General features: G+C 33.1%; 1 protein-coding gene across 1 annotated transcript in view; it reads right to left on the bottom strand.

Annotated features, from left to right (window-relative positions):
* Window positions 1-9,668: 9,668 nt before the first annotated feature.
* Window positions 9,669-13,765, bottom strand: part of LOC127736463 (uncharacterized) — a 35,862-nt gene continuing 31,765 nt past the window's right edge. Inside the window, exons 7-8 of the mRNA XM_052247008.1 lie at window positions 11,579-11,695; window positions 9,669-10,117 (exon numbers count right to left, since the gene is read on the bottom strand). Of these exons, the coding sequence (XP_052102968.1) occupies window positions 9,921-10,117; window positions 11,579-11,695 (314 nt within the window). The 3' untranslated portion in view covers window positions 9,669-9,920. The remainder of the gene's footprint in view (window positions 10,118-11,578; window positions 11,696-13,765) is intronic.

Here is a 13,765-nt window from a genome sequence, read left to right as displayed (position 1 = left end):
ACCATGTCTCGCAACCAGCATAATCGCAATATTATTCACCGGGCCCCAGAGGAATTGTGGTAATATAACATCTACAATATCAGTGTTCTCATGATCTGAACAACCCAAATGTATCTACGTCAGCTCCTTAAAATTCACAAGACAAAGTGAGGCATGTTCATGTCTATCCACTTAATATATACAGACCCACCGAAATGCCTACACCAGTGTTATCCAACTACAAGCACCAAACTTTTTTTCACAAGAAAGGACTTATAAACAACAGAATGTAATGCCAAAAGAAAATGATAATGTAAACAGCGTTTTTAAAGTATTACGCGTAAACATTTTATCTTTTAACTGTACAAATATTAAAACATGTGATCCATTATTTCGCGAAATTCTTATTAATCATGATATCGTGTTGCTGCAGGAGTATTGGTTATTTGACTGTCAAATGCCATTCTTAAATGATGTCCATATTGATTTTAACGGTGCTGGAAAAACAATTGATTCTGATCATCCACTGCCATCTACCCACTTACCGAGATGATATGGTGGAGTCTGCATATTATGGAAAAAATAGTATTAATGACATAATTACTGAAGTAGAATGTACAAATAACAGAATTCAATGTATTGAACTAACAAACACATGTGGTAAAGACATTCTTATAATTTGTATCGATATGCCATGCAAGGATAATAGAGTAGAGAAATTAATAGAATTTTTAGATTGCATAGAACAACTTCACTCTGTATGTACTTTATACAACCGTTCACATCATATTGTTATGGGTGGTAATATAAATGAAAACATAATTGCTATAAGTACATCAAAACGCTATGAGGCCGTCATAACACTAATGAAAGGTTATAGCCTATGTACAAAAGACTTAGGACGAACATCCATAAATAATAAGCATGAAGAAATATCTTCCATTGATTACATCTTACTAGATGAAGAGCTCTTTCAAAACAATGCCAGTTATCCCAAACTTGACTCGTGTAGTTCTCTTGTTTCTGATCATTTCTTTATATTGTGTAGAGTAAACATCAAGTTCACACATAGGAACCAAAGTACAAAAACTTTGTCTACTTATAGAAAAACTAAATGGAGTATTGTTGATGTCAATTTACATAAGAAAATTGTAAGCCAGTCACTGGAAGAAATCTCTACTGAGATACAGACAGGTCATGAACTAACTAAAATTATGACACAGGTAAATAATGTTATGAAAAATGCAGTAATAGAATCAGCGACTAAAGCAAAAGTTTACAAAAGAAAGAAACATAAACCAAAAATAAGGTCATTTAAAACAAATCAAGCGAGTAAAAGATGCAAGGAAGCTTTTGCAAAATGGAAAGCAATCGGAAGACCAAATTCACAAGATAACCAGAAATACTGTGACATGAAAACTGCTAAATATGAACTCAGAAAAATATGTAGAAAGGAGATAGCTCTGCAAGTACTACATGAAAGACAAGAAATTTTAAATACTTAGAACAAAACGTGAGCAAATATTTTACAAGTTACTTGGTAAAAAAAAAAAGGAAAACTCAAAAACTGTATATCTGAACTTAATGTACAAGATAATATATATAAATCTGATGAAGAAATCATAATAGGACGAAGACAACATTTTAATAAATTAGCTCAACCCGCAAATGATTCTGATTATGATGATGAATATTACAAACAACTAGCATTAGATCTGGACAATATGATTGATATATGTAACAATCACACTGATAAGATTTCTGTAACAGAAAAGACGTACAAGATGCCATCAACAAACTAAAACAAAATAAATCTTCTGATACTTATAGTATATCATCTGAAAATAGTAAATATGTCGGTGAAAAACTGCAAGCCATAATAACAAATATAACAGTATCATCGTTTAACTTAGGAATAATATCTGAAATCATAAAAATAGGACTCCTAACCACTGTATTCTAGAATAAAGGAAGTAACAAGAATGCCACCAATTATAGAGGGATCACTGTTATGCTAATATTGATGAAACTATAAATTGAATCCGTAGCAACAGCTAAAGTCCAACCCAAAATATTAACAGAACAAAGTAGACTTCAAAGAAGTTTTACTGCGAATTCGGCACCAATGAACTGTTCCTTCTTCAATGAAGAATTTATTAGAGATTACAGAGATGCTGGTAAAACAATATACATAGCACACCTAGACGCTAAATCGGCATTTGAAGTGGTAACGCATGAGAGTCTCCTAAGAAAGCTATTCTTAGCGGGTGTAGACGGTCTTCTATGGAAACTTATTCATATTCTTCACATGGACTCCAGCAGTATAGTCAAATTCAATGGTCTAGTCTCCGAACCATTCTTAATACTCAACGGTGTAAAACAAGATTGTATACTAAGTGCTGACCTGTACAAGCTATACATAAATAATCTCTTGAAAGCTGTTGAGCAATGGGAACTAGGGGCAAGAATAGGGTCCATTCTGTGTGCCGCTCGTACATGTACAGACGATGTGGCACTCATAAGCGACAACCCGAGGAACTACAGGTACTAATGAATTTAGCATATAGTTATAGCTGCAGGGAAAGATATAAGCTGCAACCAGTCAAGAGTGTTATCTTATCAGTATATCCAAATCGAAGAAAAAAGCAAGAACCTTCATTCTCATGGCATATAGGTAATTCAGTAGTATCCATTTAATCAAACAACAAACATGGGGATCCTACGTACATCAAACCCTGACGATCCTGACCCAATATATGAAAATATGCAAAAAGCAAGACGTGCAAATGTTTCCAGTATTTTGAGACTCCTTTGTTTACGATGGACTTCCACTGTAACTTTGAAATTTGACTGTCTTATAAATATAGCGCAGATGGTAGATTATACTTGTTGGAATAAATTTAACATTAATAAACCAGCTAAGACTCTCGTCCGTTTTTGTAAGAAGTTGTTTGTACGCAATTTGTTTTTCTAAACTTTCATGTGGCTGCCTTCATATGTTGCAAAATAATGACAGGACTTTTTTTTTATGTATTTGGCCTTCTATTGGGAGTTGTCCAGAGAGAATATATATTGCGGGAGTGGCTGTACTTGTAGGTATTGTTAATAGTTGTTTGATACATTTTTTGTGGAATATGTCAATAATGATTAGGTTTTTTCCTGAAAGCGTCAATAATTCTAGCCCATATAAAAGTACCGAGAAAACATAGATATCAAATGTATGCATTAAAGATTGTATGTCTAGTCCATTTTTCCCATGTATACCAGCCGGCATTTAACTAAATTACGTACAGACAACTTCTTATAAAAACGGACGAGAGTCTTAGCTGGTTTATTAATGTTAAATTTATTCCAACCAAGTATAATCTACCATCTGCGCTATATTTATTAGACAGTCAAATTTCAAAGTTACAGTGGAAGTCCATCGTAAACAAAGGAGTCTCAAATACTGGAAACATTTTATTGAGAGTCATTGTCAGTTGTATCCTTCATTAAAATATTTAAAACGTCAATTTATACCGGGAAAACACATATATTGGTAAATCTGTCTGCTAGTAGTTCCATGAAAGAAGCACAGAGGATACCTGTAAATTTAAGAATAGCGACAGGAAGCTACATACTCATGACTGACAGAATAAAGCATTAGAAAAATAAAGGAATATCGGCAACGTGTCCATTGTGTCAAACGTCCGACGAAACTATGGAGCACTTTTTAATAATATGTCCCGCACTATCGAATTAGAGAAATCAAATCTTGCAGAATATTCAACTGCTACAACAAAAGCTTTGTAATAATTATCAACAGAAAACTAGAGAAATAGACTTGATACAGATGATAATTGATCCAAGTATAATCACACTGACTGAACCCAAGTGTGATAAATCTATCTTAATGGACATAGAATGTCAGTCTAGGAGACTATGCTTCCTACTACATTCCAGCAGGTCGAGAATTCTTAATCAACAGTAATGAAGTCATCCTTACTAGCCACAGTAAGCGTGGATTACACCACACTATACTAAGGGTCTACAGTATTGACCACTATATGATACCATCAATAAGCGTGGGTTTCGCCACACTTTACTGACAAGAATAAGTACCTGACACAATTTGCTAAATGTTTTATTATAGTAAGTGTGGGGTACACCACACTATACTGAGGGTCTACAGTATCGACCACTACATGATTACATCAATAAGCGTGGGTTACGCCACACTCTACTGACAAGAATGAGTACCTAACACTATTTACTAAATGATTTATTATAGTAAGCGTGGATTATGCCAAACTATACTAATTGGCTGTTAAACTTGACGTTTAATACCCACCCCACTTTCAACTTGTGAGACAGTGAGCGTGGATATATTGCCACACTATACTGATTTATGAAGATGATTATAGTTAACCTACCAGTCCAAACCATTGAGATTGCAGCATTATAATTTCTTTTGGTGTATATAAATGTACTAATAAACTATAATTAATGGAGACGTATTTAATATTTTATTATATAAAGCTGAGCAGTGTTTTATTTCGATGTATATAGATGGCACTTTTAATGTTAGAATTAATTAACTTTTACTACTGGTTCAGGACAACTCATAAAATGTAAATATAACATGGGATACATTAACTTTCATATTGGTGGAGGATTACTCATCATATGAGGTGCTCTTTCATTGGAGGAGGATTCGACTTACAGTTTCAGTACCATTCTTTTAGACGAGTCTTTTATATAATACAGTTGTCCATTTTTTTACCATAAAATCCTTCACTCTGTTTCTAATTTTTTTTTAATTCTCACTTGCTCCAATGCGATATTCTTGTGTTTTTAAATAGTTAAAAATATCATCGTACTCAGATTGCTCCATTACTGTAGTAATGTAACTATATATCTATCTTTATTTTTTTAATTGTACTGACATCTGAAAACAACTCACTTGTACCTGAATTTCACTTACCTTATTTTTTATTGGTCAGGATATTATTTCACAATTAAGATCTGTGAAATTATTTCTAGTTTTGTCACATATGTTTCATGATGATTGTTTTCCTCTTTATATTGTGATTATGAAATAGAAAATTTGTCATTCAAACGAATGATATTTTAATTAAAAATTATTTCAGGATATTATTTTTCAATTTGCATCTGGGATATTATTTCTCATTATAATACAATTATTTGGTTTTTTATTCACTAATTTAGCTTTTATTTAATTTCTCCGTTATTAGTCCATAGTATTTGCAAAGATTTAGTTTTTTATTTTATTTTCGATATTTTAATCTTTAAAACTGACTACTTTGGCTGAAAACAACAATTGCACACCTTCTACTTTCTGTAAATCTTTTCGGAAAAAGTTTCATCGCAATGGAAAATATTTCACAGTGAAATGATTTCCTCCAGAAAAAAATATTACAATATAATCTGTAATATTTTTTCCGCCGAATGATATTTCAACCGGCTATAATTTTGCTTTACATGATCACAGTGGGTAAAGTGTCCAATCGAAGAAAGTTTTAAACTATTGTGTTGTTCGTATTTTCAACGATCGTCGTCTTTTATGCTTAAAGGGGCATTAGCTGTCAAATTCATGTTCACCGATTTGACTCAAATTCTCATATTTGATTAATAACATACTAAAACGTATATGTAATGGGTTTATTGTATTTGGTGTATGAAATAATTGTAAGGTATTTATTCCGTCTGGCAGGGTTCATTTAACCATGACTTTATTTTCATTGGTCATATGTCAAAGTTAAGTTTTCGTTGTCGAAGTCCTTTTATAGAAACTATAAGAAAGAAATCGACGATACTTGGTGTAACGAATGGTTGTGAAGTGTACATGTCCGTCTGTCAGGTTTCATCTGACCTTATCCTTATTTACATGGATGATTGGTAACGATAACGTTAAGCTTTGTGATTCGACCAACTGTGTCAATCAGATGTAGAAGAATGCGTACACAACTTTCTCAAAGACAAAAAAAAAAGGAATCTTCAATAGTTCTTTCATTTTACTATCAGATATATTGATGATTTCCTGTCACTCATATTTCTCCCCTATTACTGTGAGTGATTGCATCTCATATCACAGTGAACTTGGTATTAAGGATACAACCATAATTAGACGGTCTGCTGCATATTTTGACCTTTTCCTCAATATTGACACATGGACGACTTCAAACTATAGACTATATGACAAACGCGATGATTTCAACTTTCCAATTGTCAAATTCCCCTTTCTCAGCAGTAACATACCCTCTACAAAATCGTATGGCATTAAAATATCTCCACTGATACGTTAAGCTCGTGTGCGTTCAAACTGAACGGACTTCATTGGCACGGGTGTGCTAATTACATAAAAACTGATCCAAAAGAGCTATGAGGAAGACACAATATAAGCTCTACGATCACCATCACGAAATAGTTTACCGGTACGACATGTCTATGTCTCAGCATGCTTCATGTGTTCGCAATCTTAGATCTTCAGATTCCAGAATGGTCATCTTATCTGTAATTTTACCAATTTTGTCCTATTCCAGATTGTGATATTTTGATTGAGTGTGAATTTATATGGAGGGTGGTGCATGCATTGCATGAGATACTTACCCTGTCGACACGCCGATTCTGGCACCTTTTGGAGTTCATGCGAATTACCGTTTTAATCTATTTTTTTACTCGATTTGTCTTCTTAATCGTTTTTTTTTTTCATCGGAAGAATACCTTTTAAAGCTAATTATTTTCGTTCATCTGTACCGAAACACTGAAATTCAACATTTAATACCACACATACACACAAGGTAGCTGAAACGCAACAGGTATATTGACTGGAACAAAACATACATCCGCAATAGTTGTGTGATGCTGCTTTACTTATTCAATGATGGAAGACATATAAGCACAGTAACAACAACTGATGTCGGAATATCTGCCGTGTACGACAAACTCGTCGTTGTCATTCCGGAATGCGATGTCGTCTGGTTTATTCAACCAGTGGTGTCAATCAGATTTGGATTCTTAAAAGTTCTAAAGATCTACTCCAAAATATTGCAATCACAATCTTGAAAATTTTGCCGTAATATCAAAACCTTTGCTTTTTCTATGCTTTACAGTCTTATTCCCAAAGCTCAATTGAAAGATCGACGACATTTCTCATGAAGCAGAGCTTTTTCTACACAAATGGGAAACGCAGTTTTAGGTCATGAAAAATCTTACTTTGTGAAGAACTACACTGATTCTCATATCAGATACACCGAAAATAATATCATTTCTTCATCGACAACGTATTTGTTGAGTTTGGTGGATTGATATTTAAGCAAACAGTCGGTATTCAAATGGGTACAAATTGTGCACCACTACTGACCAACTTGTTTTTGTACTCATATGAAGCAGAATCCATATATAACCTTCTCAAAGGCAAGCTTTGATATAATTCATGTCAGTACGGAAGCCCTGACTACCGAGCTGATGATAACTAGCAGTCCACAAGCACCGACATCGACCCAGTGCTAGACAATGAAAACAACACTTTATAATGGTGCTATGCCTGCATCAGGAATGCACAAACTTAAATAATTGAAAAGCAAAGATCTATAAGTAGCCGAATACCCAAAGAGGTATATAGACAAAAGGGACAAGAAAGAAAAGCGTAATCCTAGAAGATGGAGAATAGTAAGAGAGGCGAAAGATACAAAAGGGATATTCATAAGTCATAAGTCGATGACAAATTGATAAAGCCATAACAAAAACAAAAATTAGAAACCACTAAAAGACCAACAACAGTATAGAAAACACAACATAGAAAATTAATGATTGTGCAACAATAGCCCCAGTTAAAACCGGGTTGATCTTAGGTGCTCCGGAAGGGTAAGCAGATCCTGCTCCACATGTTGCACCCGTCCTATTTCTCATGCAAGTACAAAACTGGTGATCAGTCTAATTCAGTATGTCACATTCGAGGGAAAGTGGATGGGTGATAAGTCTAGGCAATTATTGCCCTCAATTTTAGAATTCACTCATATTGTTTTGTATTATTCAAAATTATCAGTAAAATATGTGTTCTACAAGGATCACAAGTCCTTCGCCTTTCATATGATACCTTAATTACTAAAATATATGCTACATAGTTTTAGATTTACACCTATGCGTAGGAACTATTTTGTTTTAAATATGTACTACTTTCCAGTATGTTCTTTTTTTACCGGGCACGATTAGGTGGTGATACATCTTACAAAGTCTATCTAAATTTAGTTTTGCAAAGAATTCCGCTCAAGCCAGTGCTAAGGGCCGTCTTAAACTTGGAGTGAGGTGAGAGGTTATTTTTGCTCCGTGTTGAAGGCGTCACTGTGACTTTGAGATGAAGAACAGCAATAAAAGCGCTGTTCCTTTGCTTATTGTTTGTTTTTTGCTGTATATTTACTGATTTTGTGTCATGGATGGATACCCCATATCCTTTGTTTTTCTACTAATTCTGTATGTCACATTCGAGAAAAAGTGCATGGGATTGTGGTTACAATTAGAACATATTCGTCGTCATCTTTGAAACAGATATTCCATAACGGTCAACCAACTCGTTTTGAAGGGATGATTTCAACTTCACCACATGAAACTTTGGTTAATTTGCTTCTTGTAAGCAGCAACCCTCTATCAAGGGAATCATGATAGGAAATGCAAGCTGTGGAATATGGTATCAACTGGAAGATATATACTTTCTTCACGTGATCCGATCTGAATTTGAAATTGAAACGAAAATTGCCCATAATAACTGACAGTCGAAAGTGGCTACAAGCACAGATATCCCTATTGTGTCACTTTTACGTAAAACCTGTGTAAATGACCTTTAGCGAAAGAAATTTTTGTTCAATAATCTCCTCGCTGGTACTAGTTACTATATCATTGGAACTAGTTATTATATCATTGGGACTAGTTATTATATCATGGGGACCACTTGCGAAGCGTTTAATAAAAGCTTCATTTTGCGGGGATATTCTTGTATGATGGAACAAAATATTGCCAATAGTTCATTGCAATCCTCAAATCTTCTTTACTTCACACGATTTGTTATCGAAATTTCGAGCAGACTTCTGATTTGAATTCAATTTACTGCATGCATGACTTTTATTTCTAATGTCCTTTTGTCACATGATCTTTAAATAAGCTATCAGTATGTACATACACATCTACACGTACCTTTATTGGGACACTAAAGATGACTATCAGATTACGGTTTGACAAACCTTATATAGATACATCAATGTCTGATCCAAGTCAAAAACTCATCAAGAGTTTAATTAAATCTTAGGGATTGTTTTTTTGTTTATTTTGGGTTATATAATTTGATAATTTCTCTTACAAAAAAAAGAAAAATTTTCAATTCCGATTATCTTGAAAATCCTTTTAAAACCGCTGAAACCCGTAGACAGTGCAGCAAGTTTTCGATGGTTTAATGTGTTAACTATAATTTATGGATTTTTCAGTAAATTTACGTCACTTGATATCAGCAAATATTATTCATTAATATATACAGGATATGCTTAAAAAAAACCCGGCAAAGTTCGACAAATAGAAATGCAAAACCGCAACAAAACATTACTTAAAAGCGAACTTTCAAAAGCACCTAATTGAAACACGAGATTGTTTCGATGGTTAATTTTCTCATGAATATATACCTAAAAAATAAAAGACATGCATTGAATGTTTAGAAACTGAACATTTTATACCCAAACTGCATGCAAATATAACAAGGTACATGTTAAAACAACCAGATGAAACTGTCAATAATTTGAAGCACTTCTAGCTCAATAATCCGGTAAAGTGCTTTTTTATACCTATAAAGGAAATATGCATATACAAAATATAAAAAAAGCGGTAAAGCTCTGAAGTGATCGAACTTTCAATATTTATGTAAATCAATTACAAAACAAAAACATAAATTTATTACTCTATGGTCCGTTCACAAGAGCTAAGTTATGGACACTTCTTAAATTTGTTATTTCTGAGAACGTAACCGTTTTCTTGGCGATGTCAATTGCAGCAATGACGTCAGCATCTGTGTCATAAAGTCTAAAGACATGATACAGAATACCTTCAGGACTTATTCCATTAAAAATACTCCCTCCATAGTATCGTGCAAAATAACCTGTATAAAATATTAGAGAATTAAGTGAATAAATTTTTGCAGTATTTTCTATTCATTTTTTTGGATTTTTGTGCTCATTTGTTTTTTGTTTGTTTGTTTGTTTGTTTGATTTGTTGGGTTTTTTTTTTGGGGGGGGGGGGGGGGGGGTGATGATTTAAAGCCATAATAAACCCTGAAATAAAGACTGATTTAGAAGGAAAGAAATTCAGTATGTAAGACTGCCTGCATTATTCCAAATTAAGATCTTCTATCACGAGTAATTTGTGCGTTCCATATTTTGACTGTAGATGTATACATATCGCCTCCCGCTTTAAAATTCAGTTCTCAATTCTCATTCTATTCTATATGGCTTTTAATTTACACTTATTTGTAGTTTTGATTATGTCTCTCTCCCGCTTTATACAAAAACTGCTTTTATGGCATAATATCTTTAATTTTTTAGGACGTAAAAAGTCCTTTGTTCAATGTTTGCTGGCAGCTATCATGGCCATTTTGACTATTGCTCCGTTAACACTTGAAAACCTGTTTTCAAAATGTTGGAGATTTTTTTTCTAGTGGTAGACTTGATTTGCTATCTTGTAAATACATTTTTACCGTAAGATGTTAATTATAGGGAGCTTTTGAGCAAACTAACCCTGGAAAATAACTGAATAGCCACGGGAGTTCTTTGTGCTTTTGATTTGTTGAAAGTTCTTAACGACTTGGGGTTTCCAATATAGCACCATGAAGTTGTATAAGAGCACTAGGAACAGATCAGAATTTGAATTGGATATAATAAGTATATATAAAAATGTACCCCGTAATCTTAAAAATATGTAGTTTTTGCTCTATAGTAATGATGACATGATGCAATTATTTCCTCTTCCATTGCAAAAGAAAAGAAAATTTCAGTAACAATAACTTGTCTATACTGCGTCTTCATCAGTTTAGCTTACAAAAAAAGCTACAATGCATTCTTTCTCTACAAAGAATTTTTAAGAAGTACTAAGTCAAACTTGATGAACTGATTGTTGTAAAATCTATTGTATATATTTTTTTATGTTATTTTATTTTAGTCTGACTTCGGCTGTTTTGAATGCTTTTATGATAATAAGATTATATTATATATTTTATTAATATGTTTTCCCCCGATAAGTTGTTCTCTATCATATCCATCATATATTAAACATCCACCACGCATGTTCGTGATAAGTACTTCGTTCCAAAACAGCGCATTGCTACCATTTGTTCTTACTTCAAACTGATTAGAGAAAGGTTGAATAATGCAAATAAGTTGTTCTATATAGTTTTCCGTATTATATCGTGTTAAAATGTGATTGAACAAGACTTTCTGAAAATCATATCTTTTGTAAAGAATCATGCAAACTTCCATCGCCATATTGGTATATGAAATAAAATAAATGAATAAATAGATAGATACAAAGATTTAATAATTGAATAAACAAATAAATAGGATCTTACCGAATGTAGCGATCTGAAAAACACTTTCTGATTTGCCAGTGAATGGGTCCACTTCTATCAAATGCCACTGAACGTTCGTCGAATAAAAAAGCCCAGGCGACACAGCGTAAATCTTCCCTGCAAGATATTTAGAAGGTGGAAATAGGAAATATAATATATCGAAAAACACCATTGATGTAAAGATATTATTAGGCCTTGCTTACAGAAAATGAATGTTTGAATGTGTATAATAGTGAAGCATATATGAGGAAAATATTGTGTTTATTTTTTGGTTGATATATTAAGGATCATCATTACTTGTGTAAAATAGTATTAAACATGCAATCGTTTCGGCGATAAAGTGTATCGACAAGTAGTAGGTATTCCTATGGGCACTAACTGTGCCCCTTTAATAGCAGATTTATTCCTGCATTGCTATGAATCTCAGTTTATGACCAAACTCAGTAAAGACACGTCATTGTTACATTTGGTTGATACATTCAACAATACCTTCCGTTATCTAGATGATATATTTTTTCGTTAAATAATCCAGAGTTCTCTAAATATACTACCGAAATTTACCCAAAAGAACTTACTTTAACCAAATCTAACATAAACAGCAGTAGTTGTCCTTTTCTAGATTTGGACACACTAAAATTTACGACAAAAGAGACGACTTTTCATTCCCTATTGTTAATTTTCCCTTTTTAGACGGCGATGTTCCTTTGGCTCCATCATACGGTGTTTATATATCCCAACTCGTTCGTTATGTCCGTGTGTGTAGTGATGTCATAAATTTTAACGAACGTAATCAATGCATCACTGGCAAATTATTAAGTCAGGGATTTCGTTACCATAAATTACGTAAAACTTTTACGAAATTCTTTTATAGATACAAAGATTTGATTAGTAAATTTGGCTGATCAAAAAAGGTATTTCACATCCTAAATTTTACGGTAATATTGTACTTAAAGCGCGTAAATCACTATGTGATCCGTGTAAACTCATCGAACCTTTAAACAAACTTATTAGTAAAGGTTATCTTACCAATGTTGTAATTAGATCTTTGAATATAGTTTACATTGCCACTAATATCGATTTTGTCATCAGCAAATTAAAACATAACTAAATTTGTATTCTTTTCTAACGGGATGTATAAAGACACACCCACGTTCATTTTGATCTATAAAGAGGTTAACTCCTAACTATCCTACTGCCTGTCGATACATTTATTTTTGGCATTGCACAAGTCATGTCTTCTTTGACTGTCCATGACGTTAAAATACTAAATCCCTGGGATGTGTTTTAGTTGATGTTAGTCTTTGATGCATGATTTTTTATTATTAATTGTTTTTGGCTTTTAACTAGCTGTCAGTAACTGCGAGTACTCTCAAATCATACTTTCTTGTTTATTTGACCTGTTGATACTAATTGTAATGCTTTTTTGTTATTTAATGTTATTCAGGGTTATATCTGGTCTATATACCAGCTTTGATAAGTGTTTGGTATTGCTATAAATTTTCACTTCCGTACTATGAACATCAAAGTTATTTATTTTGTAAAAATATTTCCTTTCTCCTTTTGAACTGTACACGTATACCTAACAACAAAATTATTTTCATTTACCTGTGTTTAAAGTGATTGCAAATGGCTGATATTTTTGTTCAAACATATTGTTTTTCTTAAATTATTTAACATTTCACAGCGGTATAACATGTTACTTTAATTATTTTCCCCTTAGTTTATTTATTTTGTATTTGCATTGTATCATAGATCAAATTTATTTGTTCAGTGTATGTTCACTGGTGTTAATGTGTCTTTTGATTGAGTTAAGCCATTTCAATTGATATTTTATAGTGTGTCTTTCTATGTTGTGGTGTTACACTATTGTTTCAGATAAGGGCGAAGGTTTGGTACCATTAAAACGTTTAAACCCGATGCAATTGTTTGCACCTGTCCTAAGTCAGGAATCTGATGTTCAGTAGTTGTCGTTTGTTGATGTGGTTCATAAGTGTTTCTCGTTTCTCGTTTTTTATATAGATTAGACCGTTGGTTTTCCCGTTTGAATGGTTTTACACTAGTAATTTTTGGGGCCCTTTATAGCTTGCTGTTCGGTATGAGCCAATGCTCCGTGTTGAAGACCGTACTTTGACCTATAATGGTTTACTTTTATGAATTTTGTCTTGGATGGAGAGTTGTCTCATTGGC

This window comes from Mytilus californianus, unplaced genomic scaffold (genome assembly GCF_021869535.1).
Source record: "Mytilus californianus isolate M0D057914Y unplaced genomic scaffold, xbMytCali1.0.p SCAF_31, whole genome shotgun sequence".
Classification (NCBI taxonomy): Eukaryota; Metazoa; Mollusca; class Bivalvia; order Mytilida; family Mytilidae; genus Mytilus; species Mytilus californianus.
The sequence above is the reverse complement of the archived record's forward strand: the minus strand, read 5'-3'. Positions and strand labels throughout refer to the sequence as shown.